General features: G+C 33.1%; 5 protein-coding genes and 1 long non-coding RNA gene across 8 annotated transcripts in view; 3 read left to right on the top strand and 3 right to left on the bottom strand.

The window, feature by feature from the left end:
- LOC130991235 (cryptochrome-1) overlaps positions 1 to 23,531 on the bottom strand; it is a 71,648-nt gene that overhangs the window by 26,696 nt on the left and 21,421 nt on the right. The gene's annotated exons all lie outside the window — the stretch shown is intronic.
- Positions 278 to 2,157, top strand: LOC130991251 (uncharacterized). Its single transcript, XR_009091112.1, has 3 exons — positions 278 to 557; positions 1,545 to 1,616; positions 1,969 to 2,157. It is a non-coding gene; the product is annotated as an uncharacterized LOC130991251 (long non-coding RNA).
- LOC130991249 (ethylene-responsive transcription factor ERF095-like) lies at positions 4,893 to 5,418 on the bottom strand. The gene has a single exon (XM_057915361.1). The coding sequence runs from the start codon at positions 5,366 to 5,368 to the stop codon at positions 4,994 to 4,996; it is 375 nt and encodes a 124-aa protein (XP_057771344.1). The 5' UTR covers positions 5,369 to 5,418; the 3' UTR covers positions 4,893 to 4,993.
- On the top strand, positions 6,854 to 9,165 carry LOC130991248 (uncharacterized). 3 transcript variants are annotated; one of them, XM_057915359.1, is made up of 5 exons: positions 6,854 to 7,369; positions 7,924 to 7,993; positions 8,446 to 8,543; positions 8,737 to 8,817; positions 8,919 to 9,165. In XM_057915359.1, the coding sequence occupies exons 1-4, from the start codon at positions 7,202 to 7,204 to the stop codon at positions 8,785 to 8,787; spliced, it is 387 nt and encodes a 128-aa protein (XP_057771342.1). In that variant the 5' UTR covers positions 6,854 to 7,201; the 3' UTR covers positions 8,788 to 8,817; positions 8,919 to 9,165. The 3 variants fall into 3 exon arrangements, 2 of the variants coding, with proteins under 2 accessions (XP_057771342.1, XP_057771341.1); XR_009091110.1 differs by having other exon boundaries at positions 6,860 to 7,369; positions 8,311 to 8,543; positions 8,737 to 9,159; XM_057915358.1 differs by having other exon boundaries at positions 6,860 to 7,369; positions 8,737 to 9,160.
- On the bottom strand, positions 14,408 to 15,116 carry LOC130991247 (ethylene-responsive transcription factor ERF098). The gene has a single exon (XM_057915357.1). The coding sequence runs from the start codon at positions 14,935 to 14,937 to the stop codon at positions 14,515 to 14,517; it is 423 nt and encodes a 140-aa protein (XP_057771340.1). The 5' UTR covers positions 14,938 to 15,116; the 3' UTR covers positions 14,408 to 14,514.
- On the top strand, positions 21,044 to 22,672 carry LOC130991245 (ethylene-responsive transcription factor 1B-like). Its single transcript, XM_057915356.1, has one exon. The coding sequence runs from the start codon at positions 21,774 to 21,776 to the stop codon at positions 22,260 to 22,262; it is 489 nt and encodes a 162-aa protein (XP_057771339.1). The 5' UTR covers positions 21,044 to 21,773; the 3' UTR covers positions 22,263 to 22,672.

The following is a 23,531-nucleotide window of genomic DNA, read 5'->3' as shown; positions in this document are numbered from 1 at the left end:
AGATGTATGATTTCGAACTATAGATTATATCTATGGAAATGGAAGATTATATTCAATTAATTTTACTTTAATTTGGGCTTAAATACTATTATTTGCAATTTAATATATGTTGGACCTTGTTTAATTTTTAATCTAAGCTTATATACATTATACCGGCCCATTTACTTATCATACATTCCAAGCCCATATATATATATAATTATTGTGTAATTAACTTTTTATTGAAATGAAAATGAGATTAACGTGTATCTTTCTTTCAGCTAACCAAATTTGATTTCTTTCCGTAATATTTGATAAACACAGCAGCACGTAAGATTTGATCAACACAGCAACAAACTTTGATTTCAAACTTTAATTTCTACCGCAGCAAACTTTGATTTCTTTCACACAGTAGTTGACGAACGAGTAAATTCAATCTATTTAAACCTAATTGTATCATCCTCATTCCATCAGCTTCGAATCATAAACCATCAACTGAATTCTCCATTTGCTCTTTTCACAAAATAACTCAAATCTGCCACTCTCACTACAAATTTCAGCTTTGCCACTTTCAGCTGGTAACTTTAATTTCTTCTGTAATTTCATTTTAGTACATCAATTATTTTATGCAAAAACAAAACTTTCACAAATCTTTCGTTTTACACAGCATATGCATAATCAAATAGAATAGAGATATTATTAATTACACAGAAAGGGAAAAATAGGAGAAGAAACTGGAAATGGGAGTTTGTGGCATAGAACAGGCAGGCGGCGGCGGCGGCCTGCCAACTGCTGCTGCCTGGTATGGCGGCGGCGACGGCAGCCGTTTTTGCTGGCCGAAGGAAGGAGAGGGCGCCAGATCTGGAATAAGGAGGCGGCAGCTTCGGCCTCGCCGATGGCTGTTCGGCTGAGGAAGAGAGAGAAAGAAGGGGAGGCGACGTCGGGCTGGAGGTGACGGCTGGCTGCTCACCAGAGCAGGGGGGGCGGCGTCGGCTTCGCCGAGGGCCTTCTGGCCGAGAGAGAAAGAGAGAGGCTGGAGACGAGAGTTGAGGGAGAGAGGTCAACGGGGAGCGAGAGATGAGGGAAGAGGAAGAGAGGTTGAGGAGATGGGAAGGGGAGGTAGAGCCGCCGGCCTCCGGCGGCGGCGTGCCGTCCGGGGCGGCGACAGGAGGCCGAGAAGAGGAGAGGGAGCAGGGCCGAGAGAGGGAGATGAGGGGGGGCTGCGTAAGTTGTGTGTGTGTGTGTGATGGGAGTGTGATTAAATTGGGAAAAATGGAAGTATTGGGCTTGGGCTTGGGCTGGATTTAATGGGCTCAGATTAATTAAGTAATTGGGCTTCATTTTAATTTGCTTTGAGCTGCATTTTTCTTTTAATTAAATTGGACTTGGTATTTTTGAACACTAACCCAAATTTTAATAAGAGCATGCATTTTATTATTTGATTCATTAGACCAACTTTTTCCAAATGATTTTATGATAATAAATTCTTAAGATTTAAACTATTATTATTATTATTTTAAATTCAATTAGGCCCTTATGTTAATTATTTGAATTTATCTGACTAGGTGCGGCGCGACTAGGACGTGAACTTTAAATTCTTGCAGTTAATTTTCAAAACTCAAAAGTTCAAGTTTCAGGTGTGGGACTTATTTCAGTACATGCACGTGGTTAATATTTGTCCATTTTAATATTATGTGTTTACCGTATGTGTTGTAAAAATATTTATCGCTAGGGGCCAGCATAATTGGTCCAGGACTTCACCGTCTTTGGTATGCCACAATGCGATTTCATGTTACAGGGTTGCAACCATTATATTGTCGCCAGGGATCCATATATAGGGTCCGGGACATTAAAGTCCTTGGAGTTGCCACAGTGCGTATGGAAGTTATGTTACGTTATGACAATATGTGTTACCATTTTATTAACATGGACAATTATTGCATGTTCCCACACTGAGTGTACCCTGTATGCTCATCCCATATTCAACAGTTTCAGGTGATTGATATCGGAGGCGCGTGGAGAGTCGAATGGGCGCGTCGAATCTATTTAAAATAAATGTTTCTTAAAACATATTATGTTATTTCATGTTATATCTTTTGGTTATGTAAACTCTGAAATTCTATACTATTTGAGATTTGTGTGTGATTTATTTAAATAAATGTTGTTATATTATTTTAATGTCATGACTTGTTTAATTTATATTTAAATTCATTTCAAATATTTATTTAAGAATTTATATCTTTACGAAAATATATACATGGATACATACATAATTTTAATTATATAAAGATTTTATTTTGTTATATTTTCCGCTGCTAAAAAGATATTATTTTATATTTAGAGTTTTTCCTTAGTATAAGTTTTATTAATTAGTTAATTATTTTTCTGACATCTTCATGTCGTGCTTTGAAAATAAAGTTGTTAAATTTATGATTTAAAAATCAAGATTTATATTTGAATACATTATTGAAATTTTTGATATCTTATAAATCGTTTTAAAAGTGCTTTAAAAACCAATTTTATTTAAAGATTTCTTTTTCTTAAAATTATTTTCGAAAATATTTATTTTAAAAGTGAGTTTTAAATTATTTTAAAAGACTTTCGCATTAAATATTTATTTAAATTTTATATTTAACTCCTTAATTAGATTAGGGTGTTACAGGAAACGGGAGGGGGAGGCAGAGCCGCCGGCCTCCGGCGGCGGCGTGCCGTCCGGGGCGGCAGCAGGAGGCCGAGTGAACGGCTGAGAGAGAGAGCGGTAGAAAGAATGAAGATGTGAGGCTGCGTATGTGTTATGTGTTGGTGAATTGGGGGTTTTAATTAGGAAAAGTTAGTATGGGCTTAGGAATGGGCTCAGATTAATTAAGTAATTGGGCTGCATTTATTTTGCTTTGGGCTGCATAATTCTTTTAATTAAATTGGACTTGGTATTTTTTTACACTAATCCAAATTTTAAAGAAACATGCATCTCATTATTTATTTCATTTTATTATATTTAATGGATTAAGAATTTTATAAATCAAATACTCAAGTTTTAATTAAATAAATATCAACCCACCCATATTTTTTTTAAGAAAATATATTTTATTACTTAAATTTATTAGATCAATTATTTTTATATGATCCAATAATCTAAATTATTTTAAAGTTCAAATAGGCCCTTATATGTTATTATTTGAATTTATCTGACTAGGTGCGGCGCGACTAGGATATGAATTTTAATTGTATTACTCAAGTTAGCATTCAAGTTGAAGTTCAAGTTCAAGTTAAATTTCCAGGTGTGGGATTTATTTCAGTACATGCACGTGGTTAATATTTGTCCATTTTAATATTATGTGTTTACCGTATGTGTTGTAAAAATATTTATCGCTAGGGGCCAGCATAATTGGTCCAGGACTTCACCGTCCTTGGTATGCCACAATGCGATTTCACGTTACAGGGTTGCAACCATTATATTGTCGCCAGGGATCCATATATAGGGTCCGGGACATTAAAGTCCTTGGAGTTGCCACAGTGCGTATGGAAGTTATGTTACGTTATGACAATATGTGTTACCATTTTATTAACATGGACAATTATTGCATGTTCCCACACTGAGTGTACCCTGTATGCTCATCCCATATTCAACAGTTTCAGGTGATTGATATCGGAGGCGCGTGGAGAGTCGAATGGGCGCGTCGAATCTATTTAAAATAAATGTTTCTTAAAACATATTATGTTATTTCATGTTATATCTTTTGGTTATGTAAACTCTGAAATTTTATACTATTTGAGATTTGTGTGTGATTTATTTAAATAAATGTTGTTATATTATTTTAATGTCATGACTTGTTTAATTTATATTTAAATTCATTTCAAATATTTATTTAAGAATTTATATCTTTACGAAAATATATACATGGATACATACATAATTTTAATTATATAAAGATTTTATTTTGTTATATTTTCCGCTGCTAAAAAGATATTATTTTATATTTAGAGTTTTTCCTTAGTATAAGTTTTATTAATTAGTTAATTATTTTTCTGACATCTTCATGTCATGCTTTGAAAATTTTGATATCTTATAAATCGTTTTAAAAGTGCTTTAAAAACCAATTTTATTTAAAGATTTCTTTTTCTTAAAATTATTTTCGAAAATATTTATTTTAAAAGTGAGTTTTAAATTATTTCAAAAGACTTCCGCATTAAATATTTATTTAAATTTTATATTTAACTCCTTAATTAGATTAGGGTGTTACATGTCCCATCACTTTTGAGCTTGAAAATTAAGAAAAAATGTTGTTAATGAGAATTATTTTAAGTGAGTTGATGTATATATTAAGTGAGTTGGACCCATCGTTAATAATGTTTTAATTTTTTTACTAAAAAGCGTATTGAACATTAGTAATGGGACGTCCTAATATAATAACTGGAACATTACTAATAGGACATATAAAATATTATTTAATTATTCGAAATGTGATTTTCATGCAATTTCGAGGCAGTACGTACATTTACATAGTAACAAATAATCTTCATATATATACTACAATTGTTTAATGCATGAAGGGTGCTATGATTCTTTGATCACTCTTAGATGCACATCGTAACCAGAATATAACAATAAATTAATTTATCGGCCACACATTACTACGAAAGTTGAAAACATATACTCCCTCCGTCCGAGATATCGTTTCCACATTTGTCATTTTGGTCCGTTCGCGATATCGTTTGCACTTTTATTTTATAGTTGCAGAGTCCATATAACACTTTATTCTTAATTTTAACCTTATATTTTCATCAAAAAGTACCTTTATTGTGGGGCCCAACTCCACTCATTACAATATCCACTATTATCTACTACTATCCACTATTTTTTCTTAAAACCTGCGTCGTTCACAATGTGAAAATGATATCGCGGACGAAGGGTATATATAGAGAAAGCACATGGATCATACCTTTTTAATTAATAAGGCGTTATTAAGCACATTTTCACAAAATAAATAGGTGATTAATACATGAGTTGAATGCTTCAACTCCACTTCTTCCCAGATTGATCATTGTATTCAAGAAGCTCCTCGAGCAACTTGTCGTCGTAGTACTCGAACTCGATGACCTGCCTCCCACGATCGTCGCCCCTCCCCTGCGTCGTGCCGGAGCCCGACGACGACGACGTAGCGAAATGCGAGGAGCTGCTGGGCAAGTTATACTCTTGCGGGAAGTTGAGAATCGCCAAGTGACCTCTCATGGAGTAGGCGGCGCTGTCGTAGGCCCTGGCGGCCTCCTCGGCCGTGTCGAACGTCCCGAGCCAGACGCGGGCGCCCTGCCGGGAGGAGTCGCGTATCTCGGCGGCGTACTTCCCCCACGGCCGCTTCCGCACGCCTCTGTACTTGATCTCTCTGTCCATGCTTACTATATGTTTTGTTTTTGTGTTGTGGTGTTGTGTAATGAGGTTTGAAGTGATGTGGCGTTTTATATGTGTTTTGGAATGTTCCGACGTGGAGGATCGTGTGGTGGAGATGTGAGGCCACGTGGATGGAAGATTCCATTTTAGACCATAAACTTGGTGTGCAGTGTATCTGGGCTGGTCAATGTGGTGGCTTTGGACTCTATTAATTGCCACATTTGGCATTTGAGACTCGAGTCTTTTCTATCATTTCCCAAAGCATCAAATAGTATTTGTTTTTGAGAATTAGTGACGAGAGGCTCACGTGGTGAAGTAGGTAAACAAATTGGTCCAAATTGGTGTGAACTCACTTTGCTGATGACGTCTCGTCTTACATTAATTAATTACCATCGTATCTTACCAAATACTCCATCTGTCCCGCTTTAAATGGCCCTAAATTTTTCGACACGGAGATTAAAGAATGTGTGATAAAGGTGTAAAGTGGTGGTGAGACCATCCAAAAAGTAGTGTTAAATATTTCTATAAATGGAATTGAGTCATTTGAAGTGGGACAACCCAAAATAGAAATAGAGTCATTTGAAGCTGGACGGATGGAGTAATATTTATATTATTGATTTGAGGCATATATTTATTCACCTCTTTACTTTGATGCAATAATTTTATTGATTGTGTGCGTGTATAGGTCTAGTGGCAGGTGGCTAATGCATGTCCTAAGTTTGAGGTCTTAGTTTCGAGTCCATCGTGATATATTTTTTTAATTTTATTTATTTATTTATGTAATAAATAAATAAAATTATTGATGACGTGTATAATAGCTAGCCACTGACGAATGTACTGGGATAATTGGGTTCATTCTATGCACAGCTAAAATTCTCTTTCCAATTATTTTTCTGAATTTTGAATATATATTCCAAAGGCAAAACAACAAACTGAGTTGAAAGTCTCAAGCGCTGGGCACAGAAAGAGACCGAATTTTGGCTTTACTTGTAACCACCATTTTACAAAGACTAGTCAGACTAATCAAAATATTTTCTTTCAATCTTTTTGACCAAAGTTTTCTTACATTTTTACTTTTATTTTTTTATTTTTTTCAAAGAGGATTCTTACACACGATTATCACAATTTATGTTAGGATTTAGGAAGTCGCCATATTAGCAAAATTATTTTGGCACTTTCGATCCTTATGAAAGCTGAGCCGAAAACTCCAACACTACAAAAAAAATGGCCTATAGCTACACCCTTTTTATGACATTATATGAAACATGTCATGATAGGAGATATATTACGACATTAAGCTTTACATATCGATAAGTGATTAACTATTACAACATAAAAACTTCTTGTGTGGAAATAGTTAGTCAATTATGACATTGCAACACGTCCGCTGAACAGGAAAAGAGATGTACCTTTAAATTAATGAACAAAAAATAAATGATAAAAAAGAAAATGAAAAAATATTGAGTGAAAGTTCCAGCGCGAACTATCCCACCAAATTTATAAATTTTTCATCTTATTTTTCTTTTCTTTAAAAAAAAAAACTGCTTCTGCCATGCCTCTGTTTCCAAAAGCAAAGTGTTTAGAGGAGGTTCCCTTTTCTCTTCAATTTCTTTACCTACAGAACAACGAAAAATTCACCAAACTCTTGTCAATTCGATTCACCCAACACCAATAGATTCTTTAATTTCAACCCTTTCATTACATAACCAGATTTAGGAATTGGTTAAAAAGGTAAAGGGTTTCTGGATTGAACGTAACAAGGCAAGGTGAACAAAGGGCGAAGTGTTATAGTTCAGACCGCAACTCTTTCGACGGTCGGCAATTCAATTGTCTACAATGACCAATAGACGACGAATGTGGCAGTCGGTGGAGGTATTAACGTTCCCGCCGGGGTTGGCCATGGAAGGGGGCACAACGACTATGGGTGTTCGACAACTTCAGCCGCGACAAATTCGATTGACTTGTTGTACCCTATTAATAACGAAGTATTGTTATTGGTATCAGGTGAATGGAATTCTACCTTTAATTTCATTTTGTCCTGATATATTTTTGGTTTTATACTCTGCTCATAATTTTTAATACCATGAATACTAATATCTAAGTAGAATTGAGCCCTTAATGTATCATGCGTTGGTTTTATCCTTTTAATTTTAGTTATTTGTATCTGATCTTGTTGTGATTATTGTGATACTTGAATCTATTAATTAGGCCAAGAAAAGAGAAATATCATCAGAGTATATGCTATATTGTTTTATAGAATTTCTTGGAAGTCAAGTGTAAGGGGTGATATAGAACAATTCTCCATTTTTTCTTTTACTCTCTCTATTATTATGTGTATGCTCGTTGCTGGTATTTTGTGATGTAAATGCTACATTCTGATTATACTCTGCTGATTTTTGTAGTGGTGGCTTTTGAGAAAATAAAATGACAAAATCTGTTGGCATATGCTTATTCTTAGATGTATTATTGATTTTGCTGCACAACTTTGTCTATATTAGCTCGTGGAATTCTTGTGTGGAGAATGAAAATAATTTAATATATATTACTGTTTTCTGCAGGTTATATATCACTGTACAATATGGACACTAGATGGAGTTGTTGTTGAGTCGACTCGAGCAGAACATGGCGGTAAGTTATCATCAGTGTGAAAATAGTTAACCTATGATAGAGTTGCAGGCATAAAAGTTGGCAAGATAAAGGGAGAGGCAACTAGCTATTCATTGCAGTAGGATTAATTTTGTTATTGTTATGTGTTCATATCTTAGCTGAATTAATTCTTGTAGAATATTCACAATTACAATATAAAGGTACATAAGTTGAATTAGATGGCCATGGATCGGAGTGTGGTCACTTGAATATACGTAGGGCCTTATAATTCATGCTATAACTATTCTTTGCTTCTTTTGTTTAGCATTTGTTCTGATAGTTATTTCCCTGTTTCTCAGAATTACTTTTGCAGTTGCTCTTTGATCACAACAGCCATTTGTTAAAGATAAGCTTAGTATTTGATTAGCTTTCATTTTTATGTTTATATGGCAAGAGACTATCTTACTTTTCATGATCACCTCTCTTGACTACAGGCAATGGTATTCCAAAAAGACAAGTATTGGGCAAAACCAAGATCATATTTGGATTTGTAGAAGGCTTTCCTACTATGTTGAAAGGTGAAGTTGCAATGGTAGGTTTTCTAGAACATGTTCTGGCCGATTTCATTTATAACTTAATGTATATCATTTCACTCTTTCATGTGTATAGAGTACCTCTATCACTCTGGTTTCTTTTCTTAATAATAGATTACATCTATCTCTTTATGCTTTTATCTAATTTCTAACATTACTTTAAATGTTTTTCATATAATTTTTTGTTTTCAGGATGGCAATCCTTATTGGTACCAGGAAGAAGGTGCTTGTCATATTAACTAAAGACATGGGTTAGAGTCTCGTAGGAAGAAGGTGCTTGATGTATTAACTAAAGACATGGGTTGGAGTTTTCGAGATCTTATGCACAAACTTGGGGTCTAAAGGCTCATGTCTAATTATTTATATGTTTGAAGGTGGTACACAATGTGAAGTAATTTGTTCTTTCCATAAATGAGGATTTCGATAAGGTGGATAAGAAGTCAGGTACCCATGGCTGGAAGAAGAGTGCAATGTGTCATCAGTTTTAAGCTACATGTACTTGTTTTTTCTTTGAAATTTTAGATATTTTTTAAAATAGATTGTTCCATTAGTGCTACTATGAAAAGGAAATGAAGTGATGTACATCTTGTTCCAAATTTTTGGTATTCGTTCATTTTTTTTTCTATTTATATATGATTTTTTTAATGTTTAGAAATCTTTTTAGGGAATTTTTATTTTTGTATTTGATGTGCTTAATTGTTATTGTTTTTATATTTCCAATTATATAGCTATGCAATAGAAATTGAAACTATAAAATGTAAAATATAAATCTTAGAATTCCATGAAATAACCTTTTTAAATTGACGCCATTAATAAAATTAATTGCATTAATAAATGTATTAAAACATCCCAAAATATTTGAATATCTTTTGAAGGCAAACGAAAATGTGGTAATTGATAGGCTATCACCACATTTATGTGAGCCTAGCAGATTTTCCCGAACTTATCGCAACACTTACATGTGTCTGCTTACATATTTAAGCTTTAGCTACACTGATACACGCGACACTTAAAATCTGTGTTGGGATAGATTAAATGTGGTTATAGGTAATCTATTAAGACACATTTCAATGTCTTTAAAAGTGAATTTTCTTGTAGTGCAAGAAACCAAACTTATAACCGATGAGATCATTCTGAAATCATTCCAAATATATATTTAATTGAATTGCATGGTTCGATTTTTTTGTAAGCCGCACTCTCCACCGTACTATGTGTGCGGGTCGAACCCGACTCTGACCGACCCGAACATAGATTTGGTTAGGTTTGGATCAAGTTTTGGTCATGTGTCAGGATTTGAGTCATGGTTTGGATCAGAATTTGAATCGGATATACGAATTATGGGTTAAGAATAGATCGGGTTTAGGGTACGTTTGAGTCGACTTGATCTGCACACATAATGGGGCAGAGCGTACTGGTATTTTGTTAAAGGAAATTGAGGGCACTAATTCGATTTTGGTTTTATTTTATGTATCAAAAACTAATAGTTAATCACTATACTTGTAATTTTATTAATTTATGTATTTTATAAATATGATACTATTAAATAATTTAATTTTAGCGTTAAGTTATATTTAATAAGAGCTAATTGTTAAAACAGGACCGTAACTTTCAGTATTTTTAGATATGTTCCGAAATTTTAAAATGAGGACTATAATTAACTCCGATTTCGGGCCGTGATGGAAGTTATAGTCCTTATTTTGACGTGTTAAATAGGAGTATAGATGTAAAGAATGGAAACTATACATTATCTTCAAATTCCGTAATATATAGTCCTCTTTCTAAAAATACTAAAAATTATGTTCATGTTTTAACAATTAGCTATATTTAATAAGTATACCAACCCTACCTAACGAATAGGAACAAACAAGTTGTTTCTTTAATCTCCCTTGTCTACCCCATGTTTTTTAGTACAATTTTAATCACATCATTGCTGCTAGCTCATTATGTTTTTTCTGAGTTTGACACTGTTTTGGGCGTGGGGTGCCGACATTGAAATTTGTTTACAGTGTAATAGTGTATGCCTCCAATTAATTTCCGTACAAAGTTATTTTTCTAAAATTTACTCCAACAAATTAAAGATGTCTCAATTTTTTTCATCCCACAAATTAAATTTTCTCGTTAATCGTTAAAGTATTATTTAAAATCCTAAATAATTTGTAAATGAGTTAGTAATTAGGTACCCTAGCTAATCTTCATTCTTTGTTCCAAAGAAGAAAAAATAATGAAAGCTAACTATAATTTAATTTGTTACATGACATAAATTGGTGGCTTCATGTGTATATATAGGAGCATTTGTAGTTGAATGTGTAATTGTGTTTGACATATTTCAAATATTACGAACTCTTGGATTCATTGCCCACGAATATAAAACATTTAACGTTTAATAAACATTTGGAATTTTATATAAATAATTAAGGGAATCGTATTGCTTTCTACCATACAGTTAAAGCCAAGACGAATTATGCTTTGTTGTCAAATGAAATTTAATAATTTAAGTTGACGACTATTATCAGTCGATGCAATACATACTTTACACATTTGAAAATTCTATCCCATTTTGACCAAATGAATAATGCACGATTCCTACGAGAATAACCATACTTGAGATTGGCATCTTGAGCACTAATTCGCTTTTCTTTTTCTCTAAATAATTTAATTTGGTCATAATCTTAATTAACAGAAGATTCAGAATATCTAATAGTATTCGACAAATCTGATCATGATGCATATATTGTTTTATATATGTGGATGTGAATAATTAGCCTTCCCAGTAACTTTTTTATCCAACAACTTTACAAAAAGCCTTTATGCCATATTTAAGAATATGTTTAAATATATATTTTTTTAAATTACAAGAGGTATTTGAATATATAATAAATTATGTAATCCGTACGCAGGCCGACGGGACCTCACCATCACCCAACGGTGGAAAAACATCACCGCAGGCAGACGAGAAACGCCCTGTGTGTGGGACCTCAACACCAAACAATACCACCGCACGTAGACGGGAATAAAACACCACCTAAAAAAAAAGAATATCACCACATGCGTATAAGATTGAACTCAAAACCTTTCCCAAAGAGAGTGCGTATAATTAAGCTGCATAGTATTTTATTAAGGGATTCTCGTTGCCTTTCAAGAAGTGGAAAGTAAATAGCTGAAGTTTATTTAATTTTTTCTTTCTAAACTGTCGGATAAGTCAATATATAAATGAGAGTACTAGCTATATGATTTTTGAGTGACTGAGTCTTACTATGACGACATCAATCTTTTCCTAAAAAGCTTCAAATATACGTATCAAAAGAAATGGTGATAGTGTCCGGTCCTTGTTATTTATAAACGTTGATTGTACAAAAATGTGAATTCAAGCTATAGAAGTTCAAATCAATAAATAATTAATTACGCCAAGTTCTTAATGGGACTTAAAGATTAATTAGTAGGTTAATTAAATAGGAAAAATGCCATATGAATCACCAACTATAACCTATTTTGTAATTAATTATAACCTATTTTGTAATTTCAACACCATTTAATTTCTAAAAGTTGGCAATTAAACATACAATCTCTATATATTTTATTTTTTTATTTTTGCAATTGGAACTCAAATCCTAGTTATATATAGGGACTGCGAAATCTTATTTTCAAGATCTGTACCACTATTTTGTGTGTACCACCGTGTACCATTATTAATTTATTATAATTTTTAATTTTTAATTATATTTTCTTCAATTTTAATTTATTATACTTTAATATTATAAAAAGACAATCAACATCCAATTAACGAGGCTCGGCCCTTGCCTTTAAGGGTTTTTTTTTGTTCTTCTTTTTTCTCTTAATAAATTTTCATTTCAGCAGAATTAGTAATTGGTTATTTGGGTTCATTAATTTAAAGTTAGGGTATATAATTTTTTAAAATTTTAATTTTTAGTGATAAATATTAATTAGAGTTCATAATATAATAATATTTTTATTTTTATAAAATACAATTATAAAATAGATAAATTAAGAGTGATATACAATGATACACACAAAATAGTGGGACAGATGATCCCATCTGATGAATTTCTCCATCATCATTCAACCAAAATCGATGTACCATACATCAAAATACTATATTTTCAAAAACCTCAAATCCAAAAAGCTTAAAAATACGATTATATGTCAAACTCATAAAAATATTCTCCATCGTTTATTAATTTGAAAGTTTTCCCATAAAAATATTACTCAAAGAGAACAACTAAATGGAGTTCGAATACTGTTTTTATGATACAAAGGATCGACTGCAACAATGACTTCTGAGAGATCTGAAATGAATTGTATGAAAATCGAAAATAAGTTCTCTTAGGAGGCGTTCGTTTATTTTGCATGATTGATAAGATGCATGATTGAGTATTTTTATCCTTAAGGATAGGATTTCTCCAATCCCACCATTTTAAAGGAATAAGAATCAAGCAAAAATAGTTCAAATGATAGAAATAATTAAGGGCATTGAGATATCCCAAATGATTAGCCTTACTATTTTTATCTATCAAAACTAATCCTTCAAAGTAAACGCCCTCTTAGGGGATCAGATGAAATTTTATGATTTTTTTTATTCTAAGCCTCAATTACAATTTTACATATGTAATATACGAGGCTGCCACGTTGATTAATTTTGTAAAAGAGGTTAATTAACATTTAAGAAAATTCAATCATGAAACGATCATAAGCATCCCTATGTCTAGTTGTATCAGATCTTCAGCAGTAGTTTCCAATCTTGAGCTAAGTTATGTTCTCTCTACATTCTAAGATCATAATTTGTTGGGCCTAAATTCATAAACTAGAGACTTAAATATGTGTTTTTTCATTTGGGTTTCCACCGAAAAAGTTTTAATGAGGCTTGACTTTAATCTGTGTTTCATGTCATCGTAACACTCGATCCAGCTCATTCTCGGGAAATACCTTCAAGTTCACTCCCCCTATCGGCAAATCCTGGATCCGCCCCTGCTAGAGACGTAATACTAATACATTACGTCCCCTTAATAGACAACTAAATCAGATTTATTATTTATTTATTTTTTTAAAAATTGTTATACCTATAAAGAAAAGAAAAATTAACACTCACACTCCAGCTTTCTAGGTGATTCGAACCCCGACCTATTGGTTAAAAGAGAAGCGTCTTACCAACAAACTATGCTTTGTCGTCCATCAGATTTATTATTTATAAGTACGAGGTTCTGAAACCTTCATTTGTCGCAAATCTTAGAAGGGGAAAAAAACAAAAACATTTAGGAAGTAACAGAAACCCTTTTATTTTAATCGCGAATAAGGAAACCTTGCAAAAGCCGAGCATCCACTTTACACTGCGCATGTGCATGAGTCATGACTATGCAAATATTCACTGATTCTTGACTCTAGTCAAATCAAATATATATGACTATATGAGACGCAATACTACTTTTACAATAGAGAATCTAACAGTGCATGGAACTTTTAGACAACACTTCTGTTTGTTTAAGCATTCATTTTAGGGTTAAAGTACATATTCACCCCTGAAGTCGACACCCCTAGAGCATTGGGCTCCCCAGACTCGGTCGTGGCGCGTTGACCTCCCTGAACTCTCGGAAAAAGGGTGCAAATACACCCCTCCGTTAAATAACGGAGGGGTGTATTTGCACCCTTTTTTCGAGAGTTCAGGGGTGTATTTGCACTTTTTTTCGAGAGTTCAGGGGTGCATTTGCACCTTTTTTCCGAGAGTTCAGGGAGGTCAACGCGCCACGACCGAGTCTGGGGAGCCCAATGCTCTAGGGGTGTCGACTTCAGGGGTGAATATATATGTACTTTAACCCTTCATTTTATCCCATCAAAAAAACTCAAAGCTGGAAATTCAAGATGTTCGTCACATATATATTTGATAAACTCGCATAAAAACAGAGTTCAATTACCACATTAATTAAACAAAGCTCAAACGGATGATCAAGATTCAAATCATCAGTTCTTCTTCTTCTTGTCGGAAGATCCAAGAAGCTCCTCCAACAAGCTGTCATCGTAATACTCCAGCTCAATCTTGTCGTGCGACGAATTACGACGCGACGACGACGACGACGACGACGAAGACGACGTAAAATTAGGGTTATAGGGCGGAATAGCAAGTTGAGAGTAGTACTCATTGGGGAAATTCAAGATGGCAAGATGGCCTCGCAATTTGAAGGCCGCTTTGTCATAGGCCCTCGCGGCCTCCTCCGCGGTGTCGAATGTTCCGAGCCACAGCCGCGCCCCCTGACGAGTGGGGTCGCGGATCTCCGCCGCAAACTTCCCCCACGGCCGCCGCCTCACGCCGCGGTACTTAACTTCCTCCCTCTTTTCCTCCTTCTCTTGCATGCCTTTGCCTCTTGAACTCGATGCACCTTCCATATTTCTTGCTTGGATTCCAAGTTTCTTTTTTTTTTTTTTTTTTTGGGTTGATGGGGTTTTTAATTGATGCAAATAAGATTGTTAAGGTGTAATGTGATTATTGGTTTATATATATAGCTAGGAGGTTGATGACGTTTGTGATTACCTTGGATGTGCTTAAATGAAAAATACGAATAGAGTTGTTGCCTATTATGAATTTCTACGAGTTTAGTTCAAAGGTGTGCGTGAGAGATAAAAGGTTGAAATGAGGAACCTTTATATTCAACGATGCTTTGGTAAGCAACAGGTCCGTACAGTGTCCAAATTAATTAATTAAAAACATTTCTTGGGGAACATGAATATTCTTTGTCAAATATTCTATGTCATTTTAGAAGTGGAAATTATATAGGAATGATATTCTATTGAAACATTTCTTGCTTAGTTAGAAATGAAAATGAATATGGAACGTCGTATTTTTAAAGAAACAATATACTCGCATGATCATTTTGAAGAATGAATCACAATATTTGGCTATTAATTGAAAAAACACAAATTCTGGCCATTTCTAATGTTTTAGGACTGTTTTGTCCTTAAATAGAGCGGATCGAATTCAGGTTGAACTCGAGTTTGCGCACGGGTTAGGTACATATATATATGACGTCACTATTAGTACCATTAGAGAAATAAATTAGTAACTCTTAAATAAATTTGAAAAACCGAAAGACATGATGGAACCCCAAGATTATTATATATTTATATATACTAGCTAGCTAGTAACTCTTTCAAATATTCTAATTCATATTCTAATTAAGTGATGTAAGTACGTAATCTAAACTAATGTACAAGGTTTAGTGTTTTGGTTCTTTAATTTAAAATACACGGTAGATTCTTTAAATCATCGATCAAGTGTTAGAGAAATAAATATTTCATTACCATATACCTAGATTTAATTAGATCACGAAACACATTAAGGTGTCAATATCAAATGAGATTGTCTGTCCCACAATATTTTACGGTATTCCATCATGTCTCACTCTCAGTTTTTTATAAAATTTAATTACTTTTTCTTCAATATTAATTTATTATATTTTAATATAATTTTAAGATAATTATTAAGGGTTCACTCATCCAATTAAGATTTATAATTAATTTTTTTATATTTATTGAATTAATAATGGATTATTTGATTAATTAATTCAAAATTAGAGTATTTTTTTTAAAAAAATTAATTTTTAGTGAGAAATATTAATTAGAGTTTATTATATAATAATATTTTTTATTTTTATAATAAATAAAATAGAGAAATTAAGAGTGAGATACAATAAATTGTAGGACAAATGATCTCAAGAGTGTCGGTATTTGCCATTGTTTGAAGCATATTGACATATTATATAAATAATTCACCGTCACTTATTTTGTAATCATACTTAGGGAAACATCAAATAGATATGCATCTAATAATAGTTATCCAAAGATGCAAGTTTATGAATAATCCAATTTGAAAAGGTATATATTATGCGCTAAATCATAATTTGGGAAAATGAGTTAGAAAATCAAGACGTAGAAATTCGTCTTGTAAAAGAAAAAACATATCTAGTGGAGAATAAATCCGATTCACATTAGGACCCACCATTTTGAAGCAAGCTTCGAGATCGTGTATTTGCATGGATAATCTGATGATATTTTATTACCTTTTTCAATACAATCAATTACTTTATGGGGTCAAAAGGAAAATATACGATGAATAATTTAAAAAGATAGGATTATGACACGCAACGTGTGACATTAATTTACGTGCTGTTTTGAATCCCTTCAAAAAAAAAAAAAGGTAAATGATCACTTGAAACAGTATGAGTTCACTTGAAAATAATAATAAATTAAAATTTTCGTCATTTATGAATTTCGAATTCGCGAGCAGGCAAATGATCACTTGAAACCGTATGAGTTCACTTGGAAATAATAATAAATTAAAATTTTCCTCATTTATGAATTTGGAATACGTATGGAAAGTGATGAATTCATGTAGATCTTCACGTACGCTCTAAAAATTAAAAAGATTTTTTTTATATAAGATATACATCTTGACGCATTTAAATCACTCTCTTTTAATTTATTACAAAAATACAAATTATAGTTAATATGATGGATTTTAATTGACATGTATTACTAAATAAATATGATTATGGAACATAAAGTGGGATATAGAACTTCAAATGGTCTGCAGAACTCAAATTCATAATTGGAATCGCATAATATCTTAAGGGAATTTATTTATCGTAATATTTTTAAAGAGGATAGTTTCATGATATTGATAGTATAAGTATATTTTTTGATTAAATCAGAATTTCTCAAATCTACTTCTTTTAGCGAGATATATATAAATCAAACAAGTTAACTCAAATTATAGAAATATCAAAAGCATTAAGATATCCCAAAATATTAATTTATTTTAATAATCGATATATTAGTTTGCACTACTACTCCCTCCGTCCACGAAAAAGAGTCCTATTTGCCCTCTTTTTTTTGTCCACGAAAAAGAGTCCTATTTCACTTTTTATACAATTTTACCCTCCTTTGACTTTCATATTTACTTTATTTGCCATTCATGGGCCCACCACAATAAATGATAAACATCATACTTAATTCTTTAATTAAATCCTAATCTTATTACTTAATTAATTCTATGCATAACTCCAATTTCTTCCCTCATTTCGAACGACCCATCCCCAATTTCTTCCATTCTTTTGGCAAAATCCTAGTTTGCCAAACACTTTTGAACAACATCCTCTGAAACCCCAAATCGGAGTTCATCCCCACATCCATCTGACGACCCACGCTGAATCTCATTCAATTCCTTCGTGGACCTAGGAGCCGGACACGATGGTGCCGAAAAATGACGCTGACAAAATCGATTCCTTCGTGGGATTTCACGCCGGACGTTGTGGTGCCGGAAAGCCTCTGACGCCTTCGACATTTTAGCCCGCCGCTGGAGCTTCTCACAAACCTCCGGTTTTGTCGCCCGGAATTTTGTTTGGATTTCGAGAGAATGATAAGCGAGTTGCCTCCATTTGATGAACTCACCTGAATTTATTATGAATAGCTTTCTCTATATTTTTAAAGTTTTTTTTTGGTGCGGTTCATCTTCCTTTTTTCTGTGAAACCACTGCATAAAAATCCAATCTTGGCTATTAGTCTTTTGTTTTTTTGAACCATTGAACTCCAAATGCGAATCTGGTGAAACTGGGTTTAGGAAAAATAGGTTCTTGTCTCAGTGTTTAAGGAGAAGAACATTAGCAGATATGGCCTTTGATTTGGAATTTTTTCTTTACATCGTCTCTGTTTGTGTGTATTTGCAAAGTTTGAATGTAAGATTGAGTAAAGTTTGCATTCTCTTTTTGGCAACACTTTGGAATTAATTAGCTTGAGAAGTTTTGCTTTCCTTTGAATTAAATTATTGCACAGTGAGGAAATGAATTCAACTGGAAACCACAATTTGCTCCGATTTCAGTAATAAGGAAATTTGATTTAAATTGAATTCTTAATTAGTGAGGAACTCGAATTAAGTTCCAAATAAGTAAGGAAATTTGATTTAAAATGAATTAATTTCAATAATTAATTTAAATTTTTAATTAAAGTTAAACTATTGCCATCAAAAGTTAATTGAGGACTAAGAAGTTTTAAAAGTCATATTAGCACTACCCCTATAAATTTACTTCTCTCTCCACTTACACCTACTTTAACAACTTTCTTAAAATCCGTGCCGAACCCCAAATGGGACTCTTTTTCATGGACGGAGGGAGTATTTTTTATCTATCACCAAATACGACGATTTTTTACACATTATATACGCTGGGCAGCATACTTCTTTAGCCTTACTTTTTTGAAGACATGCATTGATTAAACATATATCAATTACAGGCATGCATGTCATCGAACTAAAATAGGGTTATTTTTTCATTTATTCTTCCTAATATTTATAGTGAAATATATAATTGCGTACTAGTTTATTCTAATATATTGGTATAATGAGCTGAAATGACCTTTCGAATCCTCAAAAGATAAGATAAGAAAAATGCTGTCTATTTATCTTTAATTGATTTATATTCCGCAAAATCCTTGCGAGTTCAATCTAGAATCACATGATAAATTCTGAACTTACCGTCAATTTGATTCGTGGCCAATATTTTTTTTGTTGATTTAATATAGAAAATACATAGATTATTCTTCTATGGCTTTTTTAGGTAATTGATATATACACATATAAATGTCCTAACCTCTTATGGAGCGTAAAAAAGGCATTATGGAATCCAAACATACCAAATTCAGAAAAAGCACGTGCAAGGGTAATATAATATGGCCAACAAAACGAAGCCTTTTTTGTTCGTAGCTCTTCATGCTTAGCGAATCTGTAGCGTGATTGAAAAATTAAGTTAGCGTGTGTTGGCCAAGCGATAGAATGGTTAATGTCTAAGCCTTGGATTTGAATCAATCGTGACGTGATTTTTAATTTTTTTTTATTTAACACTGCTAATTCATCAAAAAATAAAATAAAAATTAGGCTAGTCTAGTGCATATACTTGTATACATAGGGAATGAATGCATGCATTTACTTCGCATACACACCCGGTGAAATTAAATAGAGGTGGTCTCCTGTGCACTCGGATGCACCGTGCACCTAGGTGCAAAATGACACTAAAACTATTTTGTTTTACAAATGATACTATCATGTTATATAAATAACACTATCGCGAAATGACACTAACATTAAATGACACTATCATGTTCAGGGGCGGAGCCAGGCCCCTAAAGACAGGGGAGGCAAAACATGATAAAAAAAAATACGTAACTTTTATAAAAATTATATAATAAAATATTTTTACAATAATTCCCTACGATTACTCATATTTTGAAAGCGACGTAATATCAGCTCATTAACAATACTATATAATAACAAAAAAAAAAGTATTTAAAATAGCTGATTTTGTATACCTTGTAATCCTCAAGTTGAAAAATCAATTGTGAGGATGGCAGATAGAAGAATTCTCAATTTGTTGATGAATATATTTTTTTCGTTCAGCAGACAGCAGAAGACAGACGACAGAGACGGAACAAAATTGAGAGTGAAAAACTAAAAATACGGTAATTCATAGGGAGAGAAACCGTTTGATATTTCCTTTTGATACAAGGAAACTTGTGGAAAAAGATAACAATGATTTATCTTTCCTATATATCTTTTTTTTTTTTATCTTCTCTCTCCAATCCATATATAAGGTATATAACAAAAAAAAAAAAAGAATCAAATTTGATTAAGTCTCATCTGCAATGTCACGTGGTTGCCCATTTTTGCTCAATTTTTTGGTGGGGCAAAGATATATATATTTTTATAAGTATACATATATATACATGGTACTACTAATTTTTTTAGGAGGGGCAATTGCCCCACTACCCTAAGCTGTAGCTCCGCCCCTGATCATGTTATCGAAATCACACTGTACACCCGGGTGCACAGGAGAATTTGTGAATTAAAGAAGAAGGCTAAAACTAGAAATTAAGGTAAAAAAAGTAAATAACATTCATCGAATTCTTTTTTTACCATAATGAATGAATTCGTTATTGATGATACTGAATTTTATGTTAATTAAAACAATCATATATGACATACTCCTTTTTTCAATGTATACTTATATTTATATATATTAGACACCTATATATAGAATAGAAGTGTAATTAAACACATATATTCGGGAAAAAAATGAAACAATTTGAGATGAATTGAAGAAAAAGTCCATTATGTAAAGTAAGATCCCTCTCATTGCTCTTATAAAAAAATAACTAACAGTACGTCTAGCAGAAAATGAAAGGTTATAAAATTAGATTAACCCAAATTGTTGTGCTGTATTAACAGGATTCAATTAAGGGTAAATTTTATCAAGTATAGTATATTAATTTATTGATTTTGCATGTATTATTACACTAATTAATATACTACTCCGATCCCTCCGTTCACCAATTCATGTCCTACCTATTTTTAATAATTATTTATACATTTTTTTAATTAGTGAGTCTCAATAAACAATACATTTTTTCTCCACTCAACTAATGAACAATACACTTTGTGAATCTCTTTCTCCACTCAACTAATAAACAATACATTTTTTTTTTCTTAAAACCTGTATTTTCTCCACTAGGTCATGAATTAGTGGACGAAGGGAGTAATTTTTACGACACATAAGATTTACTGCGTGTTTAATATGGAATCCAACTACTACTTATCATAAGATGAATAAGTTTTTTTTAGGCAAAAAGGGTGCTATTATTAATTCATATCAGAGATGACAATATCTAGAAGCCAGGGGAAATCCCGACCTCCAAATCATTACATCATGAGAAACAATAGCAAAACTAGCAAAACGAGCAAGCTTATGAGCAACTCGATTCGCTTCGCGCCGATCATAAAAGAAATCTACCACCACGTATTTCCGAGCGTGTTCAAAGACCTTCCCTGAATATTTATCGTAAGATTAATAAGTATAGTAGTTGTACATATTTAAAAAGGATTTCTTACATCCAAAGATTAATAATCAGAAATTGAGAAAGGAAAGCTGAAATATGTGAAATGCCAACAACGGAACGGAATGATTGCGTGAGCGAGCGGCTAGCCGGCTCGTAACATTTGACCCACGTGTCATATTTACCCCACTTGTCCAATAAAATCTCATCTCAAATCACAACATCATCGTCCAACTTGTCAACTTTTACTATACATATCCAATTCTAGATTGAGTTTGGGCTTATAAAGATCTCCCCTTATTTAGCTACATATATAGAATCCTCTCAAATTTTGGAAAAGCAAGAAAATGGATTTAGTAGAATATTCCCCGATTCTCCCCTTCTGGTCTGATAATTCCCTTCCCTTCAACGAGAATGATTCCCAAGAAATGCTGCTGTTTGGGCTTCTGTCTGAAGCGAGCCAAGAAACCTCGGACTCCAACTCCGGCGACGGCCAAGAGCCGGAACCCGCGAAGGAGAAGGCGTACCGCGGCGTGAGGAAGCGGCCGTGGGGGAAGTTCGCGGCGGAGATAAGGGATTCCACGAGGAACGGCGAGCGGGTGTGGCTGGGGACCTTCGACACGGCGGAGGCGGCGGCGATGGCCTACGATCAGGCCGCCTTCTCCATGCGCGGAGAGGCGGCGACCATCAACTTCCCGGCCGAGAGGGTGAGGGAGTCTCTGCGGGAGCTGGGGTGTTGCATTGAGGAGGCGGGGGGATCGCCGGTGATGGCCTTGAAGAGAAAGCACTCCATGCGGCGGAGGTGCGGCGGCGGGAGCAGCAAGGGGAAGGTGTAGTAGTATATGATGGTGTTTGAGGATTGAACCAGTTTTTGAGTAGTTCTAGTATTTCATTCGTGAATTAATTAATTATATCATCTTTTTTTTTGACAAAAAATTGTTTGAGCTTTTTTTTTTTACTATATATTTAAAGAAAAATGAAAGTTTTTGTAAGTATAAAATTAACAATTATGAATGAAAGTAGTATATAATTGTTAGGAATAAAAATGAACGTCTCTTCCTTTTTCCTGGTCTATCCAAAAACTACCAAAAGTCTTTGATTAATTTCGTTTTCCCATTTCTTCTCATTAATTTGGAGCTTAACTTGCCTTCTTTTTTTTTTTTTTTTTTTGGTAATGTAGTATATATATGTTTGGAAATCTTGTTTCTGCCCTATTTGAATTTTATATATTGTAACTTTTGATAAATCTAATCATTGTTCCTATATCTTGATATATTGAATATGTACGTACTAGTAATGAGTACGCACACATGCTGCAAGTTTAACTTTTCATCTACCATAATAAATTTATAATTGAATATATTGTATAATTTTCCTTTAAGTTAAATGAGCAAGCGGGATATAATAATTGATATAGTAGACAATGTCATGTTATATTATTATTTTTAAATTATATATATATATATATATATATATATATATACACACACATTATATATAATAGAGATATAGTACTCCCTCCGTCCCGCCCAAGTTGCTACATATTCCTTTTTGGGCCGTCCCAACGAAGATGCTACATTTCTATATTTGGCAAAAATAAGGAATTTTAAACACTTAATTAACACTAATTAAGTATTTCTTTATTACATTCTCTCTCCTACTTTATCACTTTATTACCTTCTCTTTCTTATTTTATCACTTTATTACTTTCTCTCTCCTACTTTATCACTTTATTACACACTTTAAACATTAATCTACAATTCCTTAAATCTCGTGCCGAAAAGCAAATGTAGCGTCTTGACCGGGACGGAGGGAGTATATGATAATAAAGCAAATCAAATTTTGCAATCAACACACTTTTCATATAATTATAGATGTAAGATAGACATATTAATTTGCTGAGATCAATGTATTATGTGAGGGGAATGAAAATAGATCGTGACTTTAAAAATTTAAAAATGAAAAGCGTCATATCATTAATTCGTTACGAAACGGAAGAAACAAACCGACTTCATACTATTATTACTTTTTAGTTGTATAGCAGCTAATGGTTTCGCAAATTGAAAATATGATAATATATGATGATGCATCATATTCTACTACAC

This window comes from Salvia miltiorrhiza, chromosome 7 (genome assembly GCF_028751815.1).
Source record: "Salvia miltiorrhiza cultivar Shanhuang (shh) chromosome 7, IMPLAD_Smil_shh, whole genome shotgun sequence".
NCBI lineage: Eukaryota > Viridiplantae > Streptophyta > Magnoliopsida > Lamiales > Lamiaceae > Salvia > Salvia miltiorrhiza.
The sequence above is the reverse complement of the archived record's forward strand: the minus strand, read 5'-3'. Positions and strand labels throughout refer to the sequence as shown.

Bases quoted from the DNA above. Each gene is read 5' to 3' on its own strand.
- LOC130991249 (XM_057915361.1), bottom strand. From the start codon at position 5,368: ATGGACAGAGAGATCAAGTACAGAGGCGTGCGGAAGCGGCCGTGGGGG.
- LOC130991245 (XM_057915356.1), top strand. From the start codon at position 21,774: ATGGATTTAGTAGAATATTCCCCGATTCTCCCCTTCTGGTCTGATAAT.
- LOC130991247 (XM_057915357.1), bottom strand. From the start codon at position 14,937: ATGGAAGGTGCATCGAGTTCAAGAGGCAAAGGCATGCAAGAGAAGGAG.
- LOC130991248 (XM_057915359.1), top strand. From the start codon at position 7,202: ATGACCAATAGACGACGAATGTGGCAGTCGGTGGAGGTATTAACGTTC. The intron at 7,370-7,923 runs GTGAATGGAATT...TGTTTTCTGCAG, and splicing joins AGTATTGTTATTGGTATCAG to GTTATATATCACTGTACAAT. The intron at 7,994-8,445 runs GTAAGTTATCAT...TCTTGACTACAG, and splicing joins GACTCGAGCAGAACATGGCG to GCAATGGTATTCCAAAAAGA.